Here is a 15,510-nt window from a genome sequence, read left to right on the forward strand (position 1 = left end):
ATTGTCCATGTTTCTGATGCATGCAGGATGGCAGGAAACATAGTTGCTCTGAAGACCATGAGCTTGATGCTGGATTTGAGGTCTTGGTCTTTTAGTACTCTGTTCCGCAGTCATCCAAAGACTGCACTAGTGCATTGGAGTCGATGTTGGATTTCATCGTAAATATTTGCTCGCACCGGGAGGTGACTTTGAGGTCTGGGAAATGGTCCACGGTGTTCAGGAGCTCGTTGTGGATCTTGATGGTTGGGAGGGCAGTTTTGTGTGGCAGGAGTGGGCGGGTAGAGAACCTTTGTTTTCTGAATGTTTAGTCTGAGGCCCATTCTCTCATATGCCTCGGTGAATGCGTTGACGATGATTTGTAGCTCGGCCTCTGAATGTGCCCACACACAGGCGTTGTCTGCGTACTGCAGCCCGATTACAGAGGTTGGGCTGATCTTGGTTCTGGCCTGGAAGCGTCGGAGGTTGGGCAGTTTCCCGCTTGTCCGGCAGTTTAGCTCCACTCCAGCAGGGGAGCTTCAGGGTGACAGGGTGGAGTGTTGCTGTGAGGAAGCTGGCGAAGAAGGATGGCATGGTGACACAGTGGTTAGCACTGCTGCCTCAGAGCTCCAGGAACCCAGGTTCAATTCTGGCCTCGATTGACTGTCTGTGTAGAGTTTGCACTTTCTCCCTGCATTTGCATTGGTTTCATCTAGGTGCTCCTGTTTCCTCCGACAGTCCAAAGCCGTGCAGGTTAGTTGGACTGGTCATGCTAAATTGCCCCTTAGTGTTCAAAAGGGTAGGTAGGGTTTTTTGTTTAATTTTTTTATTCTCCTCCTTTTTCACATTTTATCCCAAATTTACACCCAACAATAAACAATAATCATGAACGAATGTAATGTCAATCCCCTTATCAATAACAAGATCCCATCCTCCCACCAAACCACCAAACATTAGCCCGCATGTTAACATAAACAAAAGACAAAGAGGAATCAGGAATCACCCATAGTCACCATTAACACATACAGTCCCCCTCTCTCCAACCCTCCCAGCCCCCAATCCCCCTAATGTTCGATGTGATCCAATTCTCGAAAGTGCATAATGTATAACGCCCATGAATTGTAGAATCCCTCCATCCTTCCCCTCAGTTCAGATTTGACCTTTTCAAGCGTCAAGAATTTCATCAGGTCCCCCCGCCACGCCAGGGCACAGGGTGGAGAGGTTGATCTCCATCCTAACAGGATCTGCCTTTGGGCGATCAACGAGGCGAAGGCTACATCTGCTGCAACATTTCCAACCCTGGGTGGTCCGACATCCCGAATATGGCCTCCCGAGGGCCCAGGTCCAGTTTCACATGCACCATAAAAACATAAGAACTAGGAGCAGGAATAGCCCATCTGGTCGTTCGAGCCTGCTCCGCCATTCAATGAGATCATGGCTGATCTTTTGTGGACTCAGCTCCACTTTCCGGCCCGAACACCATAACCCTTAATCCATTTATTCTTCAAAAACCTATCTTTATCTTAAAAACATTTAATGAAGGAGCCTCATCTGCTTCACTGGGCAAGGAATTCCATAGATTCACAACCCTTTGGGTGAAGAAGTTCCTCCTAAACTCAGTCCTAAATCTACTTCCCCTTATTTTGAGGCTATGCCCCGAGTTCTGCTTTCACCCACCAGTGGAAACAACCTGCCCGCATCTATCCTATCTATTCCCTTCATAATTTTATATGTTTCTATAAGATTCCCCCCCCGCATCCTTCTAAATTCCAACGAGTACAGTCCCAGTTTACTCAAACTCTCCTCGTAATCCACCCCCTTCAGCTCTGGAATTAACCTAGTGAATCTCCTCTGCACACCCTCCAGTGCCAGTATGTTCTTTCTCAGGTAAGGAGACCAAAACTAAACACAGTACTCCAGGTGTGGCCTCACTAACACCTTATACAATTGCAGCATAACCCTAGTCTTAAAATCCATCCCTCTAGCAATGAAGGACAAAATTCCATTTACCTTCTTAATCACCTGTTGCTCCTGAAAACCAATTTATTGGAACTCATGCATTAGCACACCCAGGTCTCTCTGCACAGCAGCATGTTTTAATATTATATTTAAATAATAATCCCTTTTGCTGTTATTCCTACCAAAATGGATAACCTCACATTTGTCAACATTGTATTCCATCTGCCAGACCCTAGCCCATTCACTTAACCTATCCCAATCCCTCTGTACACTTCCAGTATCCTCTGCACTTTTTGCTTTACCACTCATTGTAGCGTCGTCTGTAAACTTGGACACATTGCCCTTGGTTCCCAACTCCAAATCATCTATTTAAATTGTGAACAATTGTGGGCCCAACACTGATCCCTGAGGGACATCACTAGCTACTGATTGCCAACCAGAGAAACACCCATTAATCCCCACTCTTTGCTTTCTATTAATTAACCAATCCTCTATCCATGCTGCTACTTTATCCTTAATGCCATGCATCTTTATCTTAAACAGCAACCTTTTGTGTGGCACCTTGTCAAAGGCTTTCTGGAAATCCAGATATACCACATCCATTGGCTCACCGTTATCTACCTCACTGGTAATGTCCTCAAAAAAATTCCACTAAATTAGTTAGGCACGACCTGCCCTTTATGAACCCATGCTGCGTCTGCCCAATGGGACAATTTCCATCCAAATGCCTTGCTATTTCTTCCTTGATGATAGATTCCAGCACCTTACCTACTACCGAAGTTAAGCTCACTGGCCTATAATTACCCGCTTTCTGCCTACCTCCTTTTTTAAACAATGGTGTCACGTTTGCTAATTTCCAATCCTCCGGGACCGCCCCAGAGTCTTGTGAATTTTGGTAAATTATCACGAGTGCATTTGCAATTTCCCTAGCCATTCCTTTTATCACTCTGGGATGCATTCCATCAAGGCCAGGAGACCTGTCTACCTTTAGCCCCATTAGCTTGCCCATCACTATCTCCTTAGTGATAACAATCATCTCAAGGTCCTCACCTGTCATAGCCACATTTCTATCCGTCACTGGCATGTTATTTGTGTCTTCCACTGTGAAGACCGACCCAAAAGACCTGTTCAGTTCCTCAGCCATTTCCTCATCTCCCATTATTAAAATCTCCCTTCTCATCCTCTAAAGGACCAATATGTACCTTAGCCACTCTTTTTCGTTTTATATATTTGTAGAAACTTTTACGATCTGTTTTTATATTCTGAGCAAGTTTACTCTCATAACTATGAGATCATTAATCAATCCTGCATTGGTTCCCATCCCCCTGCCACATTAGTTTAAACCCTCCCCAACAGCTCTAGCAAACACTAGGACATCGGTTCCAGTCCTGCCCAGGTGCAGACCGTCCAGTTTGTACTGGTCCCATTTCCCCCAGAACCGGTTCCAATGCCCCAGGAAATTGAATCCCTCTTGCACCATCTCTTGAGCCACGCATTCATCCTATCTATCCGGACATTCCTACTCTGACTAGCTCATGGCACTGGTAGCAATCCTGAGATTACTACCTTTGAGGTCCTACTTTTTAAAACCTCCTTCCAGTAATCCTCCAGCTTTGGACTGGACCAAAACATATGAATGTAGTTATCCCCCCCCCCCCCCCCCAACTCCAGCAAAGTCTCGAATTTAATATTTCCCCCTGCTAAAGCCCATACTTTGCTCCCAGCTCCTTCAATCCCGCAAAAAGACACCCAAGAAACAAATCTTTTAGTGTCTTCATTCCTTTCTCTTCCCTTCTCCGAAAATTTCCATCCCACTTCCCTGGCTCAAATCTCTGGCTCCCCCGAATTGGCATTTCCCTTGACCCTGCCCCCACCCCGAAGTGCTGGCGAACCTGCGTCCAAATTCTCAACAAACCTATTACCGCCAGACTCCCCAAGTATCTCTCCGGGACCATCGGGAGCGGCGCTGTTGCTAGCGCCTTCAATCCCGACCCCTTACCCAAACCTCCTCCATTCTGACCCATTGGGAGTCAACCCCTCTGACTTCAGCTCTGCACCTTCTCCACATTCGCCGCCCAGTAATAATACACCAGGTTTGGAAGACCCAAACCCCCTGCCTGCCTTCCTCTCCGTAGTAGCACCTTTTTAATTCTGGCCACCTTCTCCACCCCCCCCCCCCTCCACCCCCCCCCTCCACCCCCCCCCCCCCACCCTCCCCTCCACCCCCCCCCACCCTCCCCTCCACCCCCCCCACCCCCCCCCTCCACCCCCCCCCCCTCCACCCCCCCCTCCACCCCCCCCCCCCACCCGCATATGAACAAGGTAATCATCCCTTCAATCTCGCTAAAAAAAATGCGGCTGGCAGGAAAATTGGCAGGCATTGAAAAATAAACAGGAATCGCGGCAGCACATTCATTTTAACCGCACGTACCCGATTCGCCAGTGGCAGAGGGGGACCATCCCATCTTGCCAGATCAGCTTTCACCCTCCCCACCAAACTACAAATGTTGTACCTACGGAGGGGCCCCCCCCCCCCCCCCCCCCCCTCCCCCGACACACAATCTCGAGCAACCTGCACCCCAGTTATCTGTCCCTGACTTACGGAATGGCAGTCCCCCCCCCCCCCCCCCCCCCCCCCCCAATCCCTGTCCCACCCCTGGCCGAGACACCACCAAATATTCACTCTTGTCTAGACTTAATTTGTACCCTGAGAAAGACACAAACACCCGAAGCAGCTCCAGTATTCCCCCTATTGACACACTTGGTTCCGACACGTATAATAGCAAGCCATCAGCATTTAAGGACACCCTATGCTCTATACCCCTCCCCGCACTATCCCTTTCCATCCCCCCGAACTTCTTAACGTGATTGCCAATGGCTCAATCGCGAGTTCAAACAGCAGGGGGGACATAGGACATCCCTGGCTAGTCCCACGGTGGAGAGGAAAGTACTCCGAGCTGATGTTATTTGTGTGGACACTGGCCCTCAGCTCCTTATATAATAGCTTTACCCAGTCCACAAATCTGTGTTCAATTCCAAACCGCTCTAGAACTGCCATCAAGTATCCCCATTCTACCTGGTCAAACGCTTTCTCGGTGTCCAATGCCACAACCACCTGTTTCCTTCCCCTCCACCGGTACCATAACGACGTTCAATATTCTCCTAATATTCCAAAAGAGCTGCCTCCCTCTCACAAACCCTGTCTCAACTTCACCTATCTTCTTCGGGAGGCACTCCTCTAGCCTACCTGCCAGAACCTTCGCCAAAATCTTTGCATCCGCGTTTATAAGTGATACGGGCCTACACGACCCACACTCCATCGGATCTTTATCTTTCTTAAGTAACAGGGAAATCTAAATTGTGACTACCCAATTCTTGTCACCCAAAGGATTTGAAATTGTGTGTAAAAGGGTGGGTGGGGATGAGAATTTGGGGCCCGGAAACAGTAGAAGCACCAGGGCCCATAATTTCTCACCTAGTCCATGGTCTGCTATGTATTTATACTGTTGTCTGAGGTAACAGTAACCATTTCCAGTTACTCTGCATCAACTTGGCTGAATTATACTGTGGATCCTGTGGTTATATTTGGCTAATTTTGGAGCCAATATAACTTCCGTGCATCTATGTAACCAGGCACTGATTGGTCAGTAGGGTGTTTTCTTTCAGTTAAGTCTGGATAGTAGTAACCTGCCAACTGAAAGGGATTGCTCGTTTTGTGTGTGTGTGTGTGTGTGTGTTTGTGTTTGTCTGCTAATTAGAGAAAGGGGCCTTGTTAGGCTTGATCTATGAATATTTCTCTGATCCCCTTTAGAAAATGCAGTTGTCCAAAGATTAACTGGCAAGGATGGAGAAGACTGCGGTAACGTGGGGATGGAAATATTTTTTATTTTTTTTTAGAACAGTACAGCACAGAACAGGCCCTTCGGCCCTCAATGTTGTGCCGAGTGTTATTCAATTGCTTAATTGTGTTCTGTTTGTCAGAATATATTCTGCTGGTAGTTGTTAGTGTGAGTAGCTCTGCAAATGTTTCTGTTTATTCATCACTTGCTCACCCTTGCGTGTTGTGTATGGATAGAATGACAGTCTTTTGACATTCGGTCATGTCTGCTCTCCATTCTGCAGTAATGGTGAGAGATTTCAGCAATGTCCCCCAGATGTTTTATCCTGTGTATAGAACGTTAAAGAAGTAAGTGGTCATTGGAGGGAGATAAGCTCAAAATTTACAAATCCATTCAAGTTGGACCAATTTGGACAGCACGGTGGCGCAGTGGTTAGCATTGCTGCCTCACGGCGCCGAGGTCCCAGATTTGATCCTGGCTCTGGGTCACTGTCCATGTGGAGTTTGCACATTCTCCCCGTGTTTGCGTGGGTTTTGCCCCCAAAACCCAAAGATGTGCAGGGTAGGTGGATTGCTCACACTAAATGGCCCCTTAATTGGAGAAAAATTAATCGGGTACTCTAAATTTAAGAAAAGAAAGGAAAACAAAGTTGGACCAATTTGCATTTTCATTCAGTTGAGACAATTATCTAATTGTCAATTCATATTTGAAAATTTCTTCAAGAAAACCGTTCTGTAATAAACCAGGCTTTTGGAGCTGCAGAATTTACTATTTTAAAATTTTGCAGCAGAAAACAAAGGCGCATATCCAGTAATAGCTCTCATCAGCATCTCAACCTGCCAGTGCCAAATAAAGTGATCATATTTAGACTGAATTTAAAGAGAGGAATGTTGCCTTCAGATATGTGTGTGTGTGTGTGTGTGTGTGTGTTATCTTATTTACTGTCCACTACTGGCAGAACTGTTATTGGCAGTAGTGCTGTAAATGGGTAACACTTCCACATAACAAAACAAAACGGTGTACTCCAACAGTCTCCTACTGTTGGTACCATTTACTTGGTAGCCCACCCCCATCCCATGGGCATATCTTCCGTGGCATAAGGAAGATCTGATTTATGTGGGCAATTAATATTCCTGGCGAAACATCTGCTGGAGAACATGCCTCGTGGCCAAATGTTACTGTTTTTGCTTAAATGAAAGTCAAAATACCACAGATGCTGAGTGGACTGACTTCTATTTACCCACCTATCAGAGTATTTCCGAATTTGTTTTTATTTTAGTTTGGATTGTTTTGCTGGTCTTGTGATGCTCTAACTGCTTGATCATTGGCAATGGTAGTTTTTAATAATTTGGTGAGCAGGTGAAATGAATGAAAATGAAATGAAAATCGCTTATTGTCATGAGTAGGCTTCAATGATGTTACTGTGAAAAGCCCCTAGTCACCACATTCCGGCACCTGTTTGGGGAGGCTGGTACGGGAATTGAACCCGCGCTGCTGGCCTGCCAGGGTCTGCTTTAAAAGCCAGCGATTTAGCCCAGTGTGCGAAACCATCCCCTGGTGGACAGAGTGCCAGTGACAGGTCCAACAGGGACTTTGTAGCCTGCTGAACAAAATGCTAATTACTAGGTTAGAATAATGGCTGCCTGTGTGATTATTTAATTTAATATATTTGAGCGGGTCATCAGATCACCTGTGGGTTGTGCATAAGAAGCATTATGGTGTTCTTGTGTAGTTCGAGCAAGGTTTGTGAATTAAACACAAGGGAGTAGTTGGTTATCCTTTTTGACACCATTATGGTCCATCTGCCTTAAAGGTTAATTGCTCCTAATCAGTACTAAAGTAAAGTGACTACATTAAATTTAAAGCTGGCCAGTAGATGTGCTGTGAACTCAACTCTGTTTTTAAAAAAAATAATTTTTATTGAAAAATTTTGAATTTATACAACAACAACGAACCATAATAAAATACCAAAAATAACAATAATATTAGCAATCATAAACATTCGCCCCACCTCCATTAACAACACAGCATATTAACAACAACGCCAATTAACATAATATTAAGTTACATAATAGAAACTACAATAAGGAACACCCCCCCCCCTCCCCGGGTTGCTGCTGCTATTGACCAAGGTACCTATCTCTGAGCCAGGAAGTCCAGAAAAGGCTGCCATTGTTTATAGAACCCTTGTATTGATCCTCTCAGGGCAAATTTGACCCTTTCCAATTTTATAAATCCCGCCATGTCACTGATCCAGGTTTCCACACTTGGGGGCCTCGCATCCTTCCACTGCGGCAAGATCCTTTGTCGGGCTACTAGGGCCGCAAAGGCCAGGACACCGACCTCTTTTGCCTCCTGCACTCCCGGCTCTACCGCAACTCCAAAAATCGCGAGTCCCCACCCTGGTTTGACCCTGGATCCAACCACCCTCGACACCGTCCCCGCCACCCCCTTCCAGAATTCTTCCAGTGCTGGGCATGCCCAGAACATATGGGCGTGGTTCGCCGGACTCCCCGAACATCTGGTACACCTGTCCTCACCCCCAAAGAACCTACTCATCCTAGTCCCGGACATGTGGGCCCGGTGCAGCACCTTAAATTGGATGAGACTAAGCCTCGCACACGAGGAGGAAGAGTTGATTCTCTCCAAGGCATCCGCCCAAGTCCCGTCCTCTATCTGCTCCTCGAGTTCCTCCTCCCATTTAGCCTTCAGTTCCTCCACTGATGACTCCTCCACCTCCTGCATTACCTTATAGATGTCAGACACCTTCCCCTCTCCGACCCACACCCCCGAAAGCACTCTGTCCATCGTCCCCCGCGAGGGCAGCAAAGGGAATCCCTCTACCTGTCGCCTAGCAAACGCCTTTACCTGCAAGTATCTGAACATGTTCCCTTGGGAAAGCCCAAATTTATCTTCCAGTTCCCCCAGGCCCGCAAACCTCCCGCCAATAAACAGGTCCCTCAATTTACTGATGCCCACCCTTTGCCACCCCCTAAATCCCCCATCCCTGTTCCCTGGGATGAACTGATGATTGCCACCCAATGGAGCCTCCATCGAGCCCCCTGTTTCCCCCCTATGCCGTCTCCACTGTCCCCAGATTCTTAGGGTCGTCGCCACCACCGGGCTCGTGGTAAACCTCTTAGGGGAGAGTGGCAACGGCACCCAGGCTTGTACCTCTACATGACGCCATCTCCATTCTTTTCCACGCCGCCCCTCCCCCCTCCATCACTCATTTACGTACCATTGACACGTTGGCCACCCAATAGTACCCCAAAAGGTTGGGCAGCGCCAGCCCGCCTCTATCCCTCCCTCGCTCCAGGAACACCCTCTTCACTCTCGGAGTCCCATGTGCCCACACAAAGCTCAAAATACTGCTAGTCACTCTCCTAAAGAAGGCCCTGGGGATAAAGATGGGCAGGCACTGAAAGAGGAACAAGAACCTCGGAAGCACCGTCATTTTGACGGGAACTCAACTCTGTTAATGTCATTATTGAGCCAGTGATCTGACTCTTAACACAAAGGAAGATGGTTGTAGTTGTAGGAGGTTAATCGTCTCTGTTCCAGGACATCACCGTAGGAGTTCCTCAGGGTAGTGTCCTTGGCCTAACTATCTTCAGCTGCTTCATCAGTGACTTTCCTTCTCAGAAGTGGAATGCTTGCTGATGACTGGATCATTGTGACTCCTCGGACACTGAAGCATTACATGTCCAAATGCAGCAAGACCTGGACAATACTTAGGCTTGGGCTGGCAAGTGGCAAGTAACTTTCACACCACACATGTGCCAGACAATGACTATCACCAACAAGAGAGAATCTACCCATTGCCCTTTGACATTCAATGGCATTATCAACATGCTGGTGTTTACTGTTGATCGGAAACTGAACTGGACTAGCCATTTAAATACTGTGGCTACAAGAGCAGGTCAGAGGCTAGGAATCCTGTGGCGAGTAACTCACCCCCTGACTCCCCAAAGCCTGCAAAGTATTTCATTCTTTATTAATTTGCTTAAAATCATCCGCAAGGCACAGGTCAGGAGTGTAATAGAATACTATCCACTTCCCTTGATGAGTGCAGCTCCAACAACACTCCAGAGGCTCAACACCATCTAGAACGAAGCAGCCCACTTGATTGGCATTCCTTTCACAGACATTCATTCCCACCAACACTGACACACGTTGGCAGCCAGGTCTACCATCTACAAGATGCCACTGCGGAAACTCACCAAGGCTTCCAAACCGACAACCACTACCATCCAGAAGGACAAGAGTACCAGATGCATGGGAACACCACCACCTGGAAGTTCCCCTCCAAATCGCTCACCATCCTGACTAGGAGATATATTGCCATTCCTTCACTGTCGCTGGGTCAAAATTCGGGCACTCCCCCCCCCCCCCCCCCCCCCCCCCCCCCCCCCCCCCCCCCCCCCCCCCCCCCCCCCCCCTGCCCAAATAGCACTGTGGGTGTACCTACACCTCATGGAATGCAGCGGTTCAAGAAGGTAGCTAGGCCAGCATTCATTGCCCATCCTTAACTGCCACCATCTCGAGGGCAGTTAAGGATGGGCAATGAATGCTGGCATATTGCCAATTCTATATGTACTTCATATATAATAGTCATCCTACATTAACTATAAAGATATTTTCAAACATCTTTATTCAATTTTCTCTTCTTTGAAAAGAAACCTAATATCTCATTCCCCCCCCCCCTTGCATCATTCTGGTGAAGCTCTGACTTACACTCAATGGTTTTGACGTCCTTTCTTTAATAAGGAGTAAAATGTGCATTTCTATTCCATGTTATCTCTCTTAAGATGTATTACTTTATACTTATCCACATTAAATTGGGCAAATGTCTGGCAAATGCTTTCAGTCTATGCCTTCTTGAAGTCATTTATAATTCTCGCTGTTTGCAAAATCTCCCATTTTGATGTAGTTAGCAAATTAAAGGTTGTGTTTATTGCCAAGCCCAAAATATCTAGATATATCTAGAACAAAGATGGCACATAGCTTTGGGGTATGTCATTTCCAAAGTGAGCAACACCCATTTACCTTAACACACTTTCTATCCATCAACCAACTTTCTATCCATGCTGTTATATTTGCTTTGGATGTGAACCTTTCACGAGGTGTTTAATCAAATGGGTTGCAAAAATGTATAATCACTTAAAATTAAGTAATAATTAACCCATGTATTACCAAATGCTTACTAATTTTATCTAGAACCATTACATCTAAAAATTATTCCAAAAGTTGACTATGAACCAATGGGCTTACAGTTATGTAATTTAGTCTTCTCCATCTCTTTTTGAACAAAGATTTTGCATTGGCTACTGTCCATTCCATTGCATAACATGCATTGCGAGGAGGACTGAAAACTGCCTTCTTGTTTCCTCTTGGGCATCTTTCAATATCCTGCATCCTTGTGAGTGTGATGTTCTGAATGTACTTAAAATATATCATGATTGCCACAGAAAATGATGAGACAGAATTTGACATCTGTGCCCATTCAGTATTCTATTCCTGATGCCAGCTGGAATCTCATATAAGTGACAACTCTTCATTTTTGAATCTACGCTGTGACCTTGCAGGCTATTCAGTTCAATGTCAGAAATTTGAGTCAATGTTTACTGAAACTGAACAGCTGAAACCATTTACTTTTTCTTGTGTATATGCAACATTGTGGAGAAAGTTTCTTGTTTGTGAGAAGATGATTATTCTCACGGTGAAGGGGTTCTGGCCATGGTTGCATTGTAGCAAACCTTGGCTTTGGAAAGTTTAACGGTTGCAGTTTGGGAAAAGATTATGTAAATCTTTAGCTGGGGTTGTCACATAATTTGGGAAGACTGACTGAAAGGAGGATTATTTCTCATGCAGCATCAAAAAAAGGCTTTTCAAAATGCTGGTTTGGTAGTTCTGTGTGTTAATGTTTACACTTTGACAGGTTTGATGCTTTCATCATGCTGAGTTAGCTGTTCAGGTAAACGTTAACAATCCCTTGGCACCATTTAAGAGTACAGAGATATCCTGTTTTCATTAAACCACCTTAAAGAAACTTAGATGAATCTTAATTCTCAGCAACTTTCATAGCTGTTTATCTTTAACTTTTTCCAGTTCCAATGCCAGATCATTGACCTGAAATGTGAAAATGAAAATGAAATGAAAATCGCTTATTGTCACGAGTAGGCTTCAATGAAGTTACTGTGAAAAGCCCCTAGTCGCCACATTCCGGCGCCTGTCCGGGGAGGCTGGTACGGGAATCGAACCGTGCTGCTGGTCTGCTTGGTAAGCCAGCGATTTAGCCTAGTGAGCTAAACCAGCCCCTTGTTAATTCTGTCTTTCACTGCCAGACATGCTGAGACTTTCCAGCTTTTTCAGATTTTCACTTAATCAAAGCATCATAGAATCATAGAATTTGTAGTGCAGAAGGAGGCCATTCAGCCCATTGAGTCTGCACCAGCCCTTGGAAAGAGCACCCTACTTAAGCCCACGTTTGCACCCTATCCCCGTAACCTAACAATTTTGGACACTAAGGGCAATTTTTCATGGCCAATCCACCTAACCTGCACATCTTTGGTTGTGGGAGGAAACCGGAGCACCCGGAGGAAACCCAAGCAGACACTGGAAGAACGTGCAGACTCTGCACAGACAGTGGCCCAAGCCAGGGATCGAACCTGGAACCCTGGAGCTGTGAAGCAACTGTGCTAACCACTGTGCTACCCTGCTGCCCATTGCTTTTCTTGAATGAGATCTTCGCTACGAGTGGAATATCTGCCATGTTTGTCCATGTAACCGGACTGCAGTTAAAAGTCATTGACTTTGTGGAGTTCCTTGAGCTACTTTGGAGATAAGCTAAAAATGTTTTGTACATGACTTGTCTTTCTTTTCCTTTCCCTATCTGGTGAAACAACTTCACCTTGGACTGTAATTGGAAAATCAAGGTAGTAGCGTGCCCAATAGTTGATCCACCTCTGCACTCCCAACTCCTGACCCAAGAGATGTTTTTTGTTATATCATACGTAAAAAAGCAGTCACTTGGTTCAGGATTGACCATTTGGAGGGTTGCTGGTATCTCTAGTGCTGCATTCCATCATGAGTCAATTCTTTCAAAAGAAGAAGGGGAAATTGCAAAGTGTTGTATATGGCGGAGGTGGAGGGGTGATGTATAAAACCATTTCATTCATCCTATTATTTTTTCTTTCTTTTCTGTTTTCTTAGATTCAGGTCTGGGATACGGCTGGCCAAGAACGATTCAGAAAAAGTATGGTGCAACATTACTACAGGAATGTACATGCTGTGGTGTTTGTGTATGATGTAACAAAACTGGCCTCCTTTGAAAACCTCAAAGCGTGGATTGAAGAATGTAACAGCCACTCGGTTTCGCCCAGTGTGCCGAGGGTCCTGGTGGGTAACAAATGTGATCTCACCCACGAAATACAAGTATCTTCCAATATAGCCCTCCGATTTGCAGATGCCAACAACATGCTTTTGTTTGAGACGTCAGCAAAGGATCCAAAAGAAAGTGACCACGTGGAATCCATTTTCATGTCTCTGGCCTGCAAGCTGAAGGCGCAAAAAACGTTGACATTCCGAGAGATGGAGAAAAGAGATGGGAAAGTTCACGTACAGTCCAATGCTAAGAATACATGTCCATGTTGAGTGGCTTAGATCAAGGAGCTGAGTGAGGCTAAAGCTTTAGACTGTGTCTGCACCAGTTTGCTAAAACGGCTTGTTCTTTACAGTATATGACATTTGAGAAAGATCGATTAACTTTTGGGATTCCCAAGTCCAAAAAGCTCACTTTAATCACGGTTCTTTTATAATAAATCTGTAACCCTTTCAGTGACTTTAAGTTAATTTTAAGATGAGCATTGCCACCTGGAGAAGTATCCTTGTGAAAAGCTGCCAAGTTCATAAATACACAGTGATGTTCAAGATATTAAACTGGTGAGAGCACCTTGCCAACTAGATTGTTAAAGTTCGGGGTGCATGAAATAAAAGGGCTATACCCACAATCGTGTGCTCTCTGTGGAAAACATATTGAGGAAAATGCAAGTCAGAGGTTATGCGACAACCTGATTCTTCAATCTGTTTACCCTGCACTGCATTGTTGAATCACACCATCCACTGGTTCCATTATAGCCATTGGTTTGTGTTTTGGATCATGCTGCTCTAAGAACTGTTATTCTTGAAATCTACCACTCCTTTGAAAAGCCAATCAGTATCCATTTAGTGGCAATATTTGTAAATGGTAACTGTTAGCTAAACATAAAAATGGTTTTCTGGGAGGGAGGGAGCAAACAGTGATAACATTTTCGGTGGTCTTTTCTGATGGGATCTTCATTAGGATTTCCAAACCTGGGTACTTTTCAAGCTTTGAGTTTAAGCCTCAGTTATTGAGTTGGTAGAGACCTGATCCAGCTGTATTGTAAATTTTTGGCAAACTGAGTGAAGCAGAAACTGCAGAAAATAACCATGACGAATTGCATGAATGATGGAACTGCTGAAAATGCCTCATATATTTTGAGTTTGTGAAGAAAATAAAACTTTTAGCTTGGTCAATTAACTGGAATCTGGAAAGATGACACCAACCAGTTTTTTTTTCTCTCGCAATTTTGTGACACAAATATTATGATTACCGCGTCATAACACTTAGAATTGTGATCTAATAGGACGTGGCTGAAGGATGGTTCACCTTTTAGCTTTGCTCGCAATCTTTAAAGTCAAGCCTGTCTCCCAATTTGCTCTGAGGAATGAAATATCACCAAAACTGGAATGTGGCACAGGGAAAGGGAACAAAATTGTACTCTGTGCAACGCTTTCCAAGTTTTGATTTGTTCAGCACTTTGATCTTTAAAATGGTGCTTTATTTAGTTAAGAGATTATGTTTCTCTTAGAATTTAACAGTTAAGTCTCCCAAAAGATTTTTTTTATAAATCCACCGACATCTATTCTAGAAACTAAGATATTAAATAGTGGATTTAGATGAACAGTTGAAATAATTCTCTTTAGCATCTCCCAAACTTGCAGGCACAATAAGTATATCTTCACAGTTCAGTAATAATGGATCCACATTTGGAAACATGTCAAGCAGATACTTTGAATTGTACAGTCAAACAAGACTTGTCAGTGTCTAAACTCTACAGTTTGATGGCAATTGGAGCTGAGTCTAAAGTATGTGTTAGGGATATTGTAGTGATGGAAGTATTGTATGTAGTTTGTGTAAATTCTTTATAACTGATGTGCACTGAGAGCAGTGCGTATCTGTAATTTAATTCAATGTAACTTGTTTCTAATTTAAAAGAAAATTAAGAAGAAAAATAAAATATGAAATGTAAATAGTTTGAAAATGATTCTTGCATTTTTGGGGCGGGGAGTCATGGTTGCATTTGTAATGAGGGCCGGTTTAGCTCATGTGGCTGGACAGCTGGTTTGTGATGCAGAGCAAGGCCAACAGCATGGATTCAATCCCCCTACTGGCTGAGGTTATTCATGAAGGCCCCACCTTCTTAATCTTGCCCCTCGCTTGAGGCGTGGTGATCTTCAGGTTAAATCGCCACCAGTCAGCTCTTTTCCCCCCTCAAAGGGGAAGCAGTCTATGGTCATCTGGAACTATGGCGACTTTACTTATTTATTTGTAATGTAACACAATCTCAGAACTGCAATGTTCAGCACCAGAGATTTCTCTTGAGGTGTCTATTTTACAACAAAAAACTTGTCTGTGTTGCTATATCTGTAG

General features: G+C 44.9%; 1 protein-coding gene across 1 annotated transcript in view; it reads left to right on the forward strand.

The window, feature by feature from the left end:
- Positions 1-15,110, forward strand: part of rab33a (RAB33A, member RAS oncogene family) — a 42,209-nt gene extending 27,099 nt beyond the window's left edge. Inside the window, exon 2 of the mRNA XM_038775693.1 lies at positions 12,990-15,110. Coding sequence (XP_038631621.1) covers positions 12,990-13,430 — 441 coding nt within the window. The 3' untranslated portion in view covers positions 13,431-15,110. The remainder of the gene's footprint in view (positions 1-12,989) is intronic.
- The last annotated feature ends 400 nt before the right edge of the window (positions 15,111-15,510 follow it).

This window comes from Scyliorhinus canicula, chromosome 17, assembly GCF_902713615.1.
Source record: "Scyliorhinus canicula chromosome 17, sScyCan1.1, whole genome shotgun sequence".
NCBI classification, from domain to species: Eukaryota; Metazoa; Chordata; class Chondrichthyes; order Carcharhiniformes; family Scyliorhinidae; genus Scyliorhinus; species Scyliorhinus canicula.